This window comes from Pinus tabuliformis, chromosome 6 (genome assembly GCF_031772625.1).
Source record: "Pinus tabuliformis cultivar Carrire ecotype Pingquan chromosome 6, CPIR1, whole genome shotgun sequence".
Classification (NCBI taxonomy): Eukaryota; Viridiplantae; Streptophyta; class Pinopsida; order Pinales; family Pinaceae; genus Pinus; species Pinus tabuliformis.
This window is the reverse complement of record NC_142292.1, coordinates 1,264,263,306-1,264,271,712: the sequence shown is the minus strand read 5'-3', so window position 1 is coordinate 1,264,271,712 and position 8,407 is coordinate 1,264,263,306. Positions and strand designations below refer to the sequence as shown.

General features: G+C 36.1%; 1 protein-coding gene across 2 annotated transcripts; it reads left to right on the top strand.

Annotated features, from left to right (window-relative positions):
- Positions 1–3,928: 3,928 nt before the first annotated feature.
- On the top strand, positions 3,929–5,422 carry LOC149263260 (pathogenesis-related thaumatin-like protein 3.5). 2 transcript variants are annotated; one of them, XM_089387490.1, is made up of 2 exons: positions 3,929–4,043; positions 4,476–5,422. In XM_089387490.1, exons 1-2 carry the CDS (start codon positions 3,977–3,979, stop codon positions 5,234–5,236), a joined length of 828 nt encoding a protein of 275 aa, XP_089243616.1. In that variant the 5' UTR covers positions 3,929–3,976; the 3' UTR covers positions 5,237–5,422. The 2 variants fall into 2 exon arrangements, with proteins under 2 accessions (XP_089243616.1, XP_089243620.1); XM_089387494.1 differs by having other exon boundaries at positions 3,939–4,043; positions 4,485–5,422.
- The last annotated feature ends 2,985 nt before the right edge of the window (positions 5,423–8,407 follow it).

Genomic DNA, 8,407 nt, shown 5'->3' with positions numbered 1-8,407 from the left:
CATTCCTCCATGAAAACTAAGCATTGGAGTGAACTCCTCCAAAAGGTACAAGACAAGCTGAATTGTTGGACTTTTATATCCTTAAATATTGCATCAAAATCTATTCTAATGAGGTCAGTTATTCAAGCCTTGCCAATCCACTTAGTCTCCACCCTAGCCACCCCCATAGGAATTTTGAGATCCATATGTGGCATACAACATGCCTTTCTATGGGGTGGAGCCTCCTTAGAAAATAAGTGGCCATTAGTCTCATGGGAAATTATTTGATATCCCAAATCCAAAGGAGGGTTAGGAGTAAAAGACCCCAAAATTCTTAGCAGGGTATTTGGTGCAAAATTTTGGGGATGTTGGATAAAAGGAAGCTCAACTTTATGGAAAAGAATTTGGAAGCAAAAATATAGTCATGATAATTCTTTCCAACAAAAACTAAGATCCACTACCTTTCCCCAAGGATCCTCCATCTAGAACCATGCCAAAAACAATAAAGACCTCATCCAACAACATTTCTTGGGAAATATGTGATGGCAAGTTAGTACTCTTATGGAAAAATTCATTGCAACAACTAGCTAGACTAATTGACGAGAATTCACTTTTTGGAATTAAAGACACTATGCAAGACACTCATCACATCACAATGGTGGATAATTGACAAAACATACAATCATCATCTCCCTAAAGGATACTAAAACCTCAAGAGAATTGGAATCAACGAGAAGAGTATGTGACCATGAGCAAGATGTGGATCATTCTCCAACAAAGGAAAATTCCAATTCAAACAAACCCAGAGACACTTATGCAGGGATATAGGATTCGGGGCATTTTAACCACTAAAGAGGCCTACACATTAGCAACATAGCACAAGGAATTACCCTCCAACCAAGTTTGGAATTGCATCTTGCATCAGAACCTTTGGCCAAAAGTAGCTCACTTCCTATGGCACCTCATCATAAAGAGAACCCTAACCTGGGATAATTAATCAAATACATATTTGAAGCCCCTTCCTTCTATCATCTTTGTTGAAATAGCCATGAAGATTCCAATCATCCATTTAACGAATGCATCTTCTCTAGAGACTTATGGGATCAAGTTGAAACTTGTTTTGAACACCTAGAAAAGGATTCAAACAACATTGAATACACAATAGCTAATTGGGATTACTCACACTTTGAAAATCCTTTTCTCAATAGAGCTTGGACTCTAATTCTAGGTTTGCTTCTTTGGTGCATCTAGAAGGAAAGGAATAATCACATCTTTAGAGATAAGAGCTCCCTTCAACACAAAATTTGGTCCAAATTCCTTCAAGCTATCAAGGAATCCTTGATGATCGCTCCATGGTCTCATGTTGCATGGTCATCACCCTCCTCAGAGCTAAGAATTCTCAAGAAATGCTTCCCCTTCCCTATTTCATTCGCCTCCCTAAACCAATCCCCTTCCCTTTCCCCTTCTCCTCCCTCCTCCTAGTCCCCCCCATCCCTTTGTTCATAAAATTGGATTTCAATTGTGCCTCCAAAATCAACCCTGACCAAGCTAGTTACAAAGGTATCTTTCAAACTGAGCAGGCACATGCTCTCTTTTATTATGTAGGGGCGATGGACCATAACACCAACAATGTTGTCAAATTCTTATCCTTAGAAATGGGTCTACTCTTTGTGATTCAACTCTCCTTCTCTAAACTGATCATTAAGGGGGACTCTCAGCTAGTGATTAACAAGACTAAGCACATATTGAATAGATGTAACGCTGAGAAAAATTCCATCAATTGGAGGCTCGAGAATCTTCTGAAGTGTATTCAGACATCTTTGCTCAAGATTTTGGTGGTGCTTACATCATATGTTAGACGCTCAACCCAACAATGACCTCCTCCCCCTAAAGATGACACACTCAAAGAATGTGAAGCTTTTATCTTGGAAGATAGCATGTGCCTAATGGCGGGGCCCGATCAAGGCTTAAATGCCAATGCACCAGTAAAAAATGGACGCAACAGGTGTGATGAAAAGGAGGGGGGTGCATTAGCCACCACATGCCCACCCCATGTTAGCTCACATGAATATTACAGTTGGGAGGTCTCCTTGCCATCTGATGTGTTGACAAGCTTCAAGGTGACGGTCTCGCTCTTCAACGAGACCACTAGATTTGATTAAGCAATATATTTCCCAATTCAAATGTCGACTAATATTCATGATGATGCAATTTCCAAAATAGATGTAGGAAAATATATGACATATCCAAGAATGTTTCCTGATTCTATGTTTCAGAGTTGTGTTTCATTCAGGATTAAGTTTGGCATCTGCCAAGCTCAAAAGGAGAGTGCTCATTTGGTTAAATCATCATCATCGGTCAAAGGATCAAGCCCTCTTGACCTAGCACCTTTCCTCCTCTTCTTGCTCTGGTTTTGGCCAAGCCCATCCTCATAGGCCTTCACTTGTTGGTTGGAATTCTACTTGTTTGGAGACTCAACTTAGGTGGGCTTTTATGTGCATTAATCGATAGTGGAAACCTCCTTCAATGGGTTCAAAGTAACTTTAATTTTGGGCTTTTCTCTCTCACTGGTTGCTATATGTATTTTTGCTTCACGCTGAGTTATGTTTCCTCTTTTTGGCTAAGACATCCACTCCATCTATGTGTTCTTCACTTGGCATGTTATTCTCAATCTTTCACACCTGAGCCTCATGTTCAGTTTGTCTACCATTTTGTCAAGCTTTATCCCCGTCGAGCATTCCAAGATAGAGGCCCCGCTCCTGCAAGGGAGCTAGATGTCATGATAACCTTAGTAACTTACATGCTTAACCTAGAGCAAGTGTAGTGGCGGAACGATACAGAGAGCATACACAATTGGCAACATAGCAAGAAGTTGAGGAAATTGAACAAGAGATGGCAGGTGAGCATGAAGAGATTTTTTGATATTGAAGTGCTTGAGTCGATTGCTTGCTAGATACCTAATTTGGTCTCAGAGAGAGAGAGAGGGGCATGACCACTACCTCCTCAATGTGGAGTTGTATTAGAGGCTTAAAGAAACGTTGGGGAAAGTCTATTTGTTCGGAATGCCAATTGCGATGAGCTCCTCCTTAGGATGAAGGAGCAACACTTACTATACAAAACCATATATCAATGCCTTCAGTGCATTGAACGAATCCTCCAACATGACCGCCCATGCCTCCTCCTACAACTAATCCTTCTCCTCTAGTGCAAGGGAAATGATCATTCAAGTTTAGTCATTTACACAATTTTATTGTTAATACTACCTAATTATTTTATTGTCTCAACCCACAAGCATATGTTTTGTAAAGTTTAAACTTGTCTATAAACATTCTAACCAATAAATCATATGTATTTTGACAATTTTGATTTACTCTTACTCAAGCCTTAAAATTTACCTTTTATATAGTTTCTACATTGACAAACCAAAGCCATCTATAAAGCTTGCTATGTGATCTAAATATAAAACTTGCTATGTGATCTAAATATAACTTCAATGGAATATAAAATTTGAGCTTACAAAATATACTAGCATATTGATTTTATTATTTTATAAAACGATTTTTTATCTCTTTTTTTAATTATTAAATAGGGGAGAAAACACATTTATTAGTACCGAAGCTTTTTCTACCCATCTAGCAAAGCATAAGTTTAACCTACATAGCTCACAAAGTGAAGCGACAACAATCGATCGCCTTAATTTGTGGAAGGTTAATAAATTGAAGTGGCTATACGAGGCTTGGTAACGAGAGAATGCAGAGCCATTGGCCAGGTGCAGTCAACTCAAACCTACCATATATTGCTTATCCGCTACTACATTCATCCCGACACGTTGGCGCGCACTCTACTTACAAGCAAAGCGTCCTCTTTCTGGAACTTCCAGTAACACATGTGAAGCGATGTATTCACGCCATAAAACCCTTCCACCATCATCTCTACTCTCCAAATCATTCCCCGATCTGCATCAAAGTGTTGAATTTATTTCCAGGCAAGGCCAACGATGGATCCCTATTTCCGCTTCAGGATCCCAGTAGCGATAATTATAATGACCTTTGCAGGTCTTTTAGGTATAAATGCATGGATTTGCAAAACAAATCTAGGATGTGTTTGAATGCAGATTATTTCAGCGGTTTTGTTTATATTGTACATAGATTTCTGGAGCTGAATTGTGTCAGTAGGCTGAAATGTATCACATTTTTGGTAGATAATTTGTCGAGAAGTTTTCTGAATGCCTATAGTATTACATTAAAAATATTTTATTGAAAGTTTTAACCTATTTACTCATCATTCAACTCCAAAACAAATTTGAGAACTTCTCATAAAACAATATCTAATGTATAATCAGATTTTATGTAATGTATAATCAGATTCTTTATCTTAATTTTATAATGAATTATCTCTTTATTAAGTGAAAATTAGAAAAAAAATTCAAACATACCCTATAAATCAAATAAGCTTGAATTCAGAAATTATAACAATGTAATATTGATTTATTGCAGCGTGTGCAGAAAGCCACTGGAAAATTTTATACTTAGTGAACAGATGCAAAGTGCCGGTATGGCCGGGTCTGGCGTCCAACGTCGGGTACCCGGTGGTAGGCAAAGGGGGATTGTTTCTGGCCCCCGGGCAGAAGGCGAACGTGGTGGCGCCCTGGTCATGGCAAGGCCGCGTATGGGCCCGAACAGGTTGCAATTTTGACCTGTCCGGATCGGGCACCTGCCTCACCGGTGACTGCGGGGGCCAACTGGAGTGCAACGGAACCATCGGTAAGCCTCCCGCCACGTTGGCCCAGTTCACTCTCCAGCCAAACGGGCAGCCCTGCTTCTACGACGTCAGCCTCGTCGATGGTTTCAACGTCCCCATTTCGGTGTCCGGCTCCGGCAAGGACTGCGGGACTGCGGGGTGCGCAGCAGACGTGAACCAATTGTGCCCGCAGGAATTGCAGATAGTAATGAATAGTACTTCTAGTGTTGATGCGGGCAAGGTGGTGGCCTGCAAGAGCGCCTGCTTGGCCTTCGATCTCGATCAGTTTTGCTGCAGGAATGAGTACAATGCGCCCGCCAAGTGCCCGCCCACTATGTATTCCCGAGTGTTCAAGAAGGCGTGCCCGGCGGCCTACAGCTACGCTTACGACACACCCTCACCAATTTTCAGCTGCACTTCGGCCAATGCTTTTACCATTACCTTCTGCCCTCCTCAATCCCACCGGGTGGACAAGGACACGGCCATGGATCTCTTCGATTTTCTCCAACTTCTGTAGATCGGTCTTTCTGCCCCCAGCTTTAGCCAAATATTGCCATTTCTATATATGTGATATTGTTCTTTGAAAATATTGTAGTATGTATGGTTGTTTTTCGAAAATATTATATGGGATATTGTTCTTCGAAAATATTGTAGCATGGACGGTTGTTTTTGGAAAATACTTTATTAGGGAGAAGAAGAAATTATTTTAATGTATTAGGTTAAAGATAGTTTATGAAACAGATTGTTTTATTATTTTATTTTGATATTTGTATTTAGTCATTTTTTTGTAAAACTTTACATTAAATTTTCTTAATTTTTGGACAAATTTCTACCTAAATCTTATTCTGATTTTTTATATTCAACCATTTTCTTGTAAAGCTTTGCATTAAACTCTCTTAACTTCTGGACAAATTCCTATATTCCTATTTCCTATATTCCTATATATTGCGCAGTTCCCATAACCAGATTCTTGTAAAGCTTTGCATTAAACTCTCTTAACTTCTGGACAAATTCCTATATTCGTATATATTGCGCAGTTCCCATAACCAGAAATCTTGGTGATGTGTATTGCTCCTCCCTGTGTCAATGCTTTGTATTAAACTCTCTTAACTTCTGTTCAAATTCCTATATTCCTATATTGCGCAGTTCCCATAACCAGAAATCTTGGTGATGTGTATTGCTCCTCCCTGTGTCAATTTGTTTAATTTAATTTAATTATAGGTTTGGGAAATTTTTAGAAATTCAATGTATAGGAATGAAGTCAATTTTTGACTGAATATTTTCAGAAATACAGTTGCCATTGTCTCTTTCTTACTAAGTTCACCAAAACTCTAACCAGGTACAGTTAAACTATTTATGTCATTTACTATCTACAATCATATGAGTGTAAATTATCTTTTATGTTAATATTAATATTAATTATAGTTATAGTTATAATTATAGTTATAATTATAATTATAATTATAATTATAATGTAACATGAAAATATTAGAATATAGTATAAATTTAATTTAAGGATGTGAAAAATATTAGAATATTAAATATAGTGAAAAAAAAATTAAAAAAATAGAGAAATTTAATTCGAGTTAAATTATGTAACTATTGTTTATGGAAAGTATATGTAATTAAAAAAAAAATGTTTAAAAGTATATATAATTAAAAAAAACATGTTTAAAACATATTTAATTAATATTATATGGTTTATGGAAAGTATATATAATTAAAAAAAATGTTTAATTAATATTATTATATTATTTTTTTAAATATAAAGTATATGTTTGTATTGAGGTGTTAATTTAATATTAAAATGATGGAGTTTTTTAAAATAATTTGGTGTAAATGATTCTTATTTTATTACTAATTTGAATTTAAGATATCATAAATTAATTATGAATACAAGTTTTAAATATCTAAAATATTGATTTCTTGTAATTTAGATAGTGAATTTCAATCCCAAAAAAATTTAGGATTTTGATAATCTCCGTCTTTAATTATAATTAGTATATTCATTTCTAATATTTTTTAATATTATATTAAAAATTGTAATCGCAAAATTAACAAGTTTTTAATTAATTTACTAATATATTAATTATTAATTTATTTTTAATCATATATATTTTTTATATAACTTTAAACTTTTTTGTTGGTAAATAATCAATCATATCTATCTTTTTTTTTCCAAGTTCTATATCATTGTTATGGATTAAGAATGCAACTCCAAACTTTGTTATACTTATAAATAATTAAAAAATAAATATGTTATTTTTCTAAAACACATATTATTATTTTTTTCAATGTGGTTCACGGGCACTCAATGAGTGGCCGCTACGTCCACGTAGAGAAGCGGGGCAGTTCCACCCAAAGCCGGTCGGCCATATCAGGCCTAACCCCGAGGGCGTCGAGGAGATTTGACCCCGTGACCTCCCAACTGGGAAAGTGCTTAGCAACGAGAACTCGACCATTTGAGCTATCCCTTGGGGCTTCTAAAACACATATTATTTATAAAATAGAAAATAAAAATTACTTTTCCATTCTTTGGCTTACATGGTCCACATGCACCTTTTTATTCAAAAATATGGCATTACATCAATAATTCAATAGGAAATCAAATAAAACCTACATAATTTACCAAAAAAATTATTAAAGCATTCTATATTGTTTGGTTAAAGCTATAATATTGTGAATCTTAGAAAAGAATGTGGAGATGTTTGTGTTTGAAAGGCTCAAGGCATGAAGCTGGAATGTCTAGCTGAAAATAATTATTTTTTGTTGGTTTGTGAGGAAAAACCGCATTTTTATGTGGGATAATATTTGCAAAAGGGGCATTCTTAGTGTAGGTTGGTGCTTTTTCTTGCAAGGAGTCACAGGAGAACATCACTCATCTCTTTTTACAGTGCCCTTTTGTTATTGCAATGTGAATGAGGATTATGGATTGGCTCCAGCTTCCTCCTACCTGATCTTTCCCTTCACTAGAAGCCTGTTATAAGTGGTGGGAGCGAGGATCAGTCCTATCCCCCTGTTCATTACCTAGGAGGTTTGCTGGGAAAGGAATTTGGTAATATTTGAAGTAAGGCCCATGGATATTGCAAATATTTGTGGCAATGTACAAGTATGGTTGGAGTTTGTGGAATAGGTAAACAAAAATGACAGGGCACCCAAGTTGATGGGGAATTTTCTATAGGTGGAGTTTCTAGCTGGTTTATTTGATGATGCGTCACAATCTGGTAAATGTGGATGTGGGGTTATGTTGATGATTATTCCACAGTTTCAGTTACATTTCTTCTGGTTTGGCAAGGAGGGCACAAATTCTAGAGTAGAAACTTTGGCCCTTTTGGGGTTGTTATACTTCTCTTTTAATAAAAAATTCTAGTGTTTTTTTCCAAAAAAAAAGTATAATTGTCCTCACACAATCCCTTCATTTCGAGGAAGACCCATTCTAGTCGTCGTTAGGATATTTCGCATATGGATATTCTCAATGTAATGAAGATTTAATAAATTTATTGATATATTAAGAAAGTTACAATCACTACTAGTTTTGGGGCTTTACCAATTACGTCCATTGTTTATTTTTTTTAAATAATATATATATGATATTTAATTTAAATGTACCAAATAAGCCATTATTTTCATTCGAGGAAGATTTAAATAATCAAATGCAAATTCAAAAAGTTTGAAAATAAATATGTAA

What these genes read in the sequence shown, in the direction of transcription:
- LOC149263260 (XM_089387490.1), top strand. Translation starts at nt 3,977, where the DNA reads ATGGATCCCTATTTCCGCTTCAGGATCCCAGTAGCGATAATTATAATG. An exon ending in GACCTTTGCAGGTCTTTTAG is followed by an intron (nt 4,044 to 4,475) that starts GTATAAATGCAT and finishes GATTTATTGCAG; the next exon opens with CGTGTGCAGAAAGCCACTGG.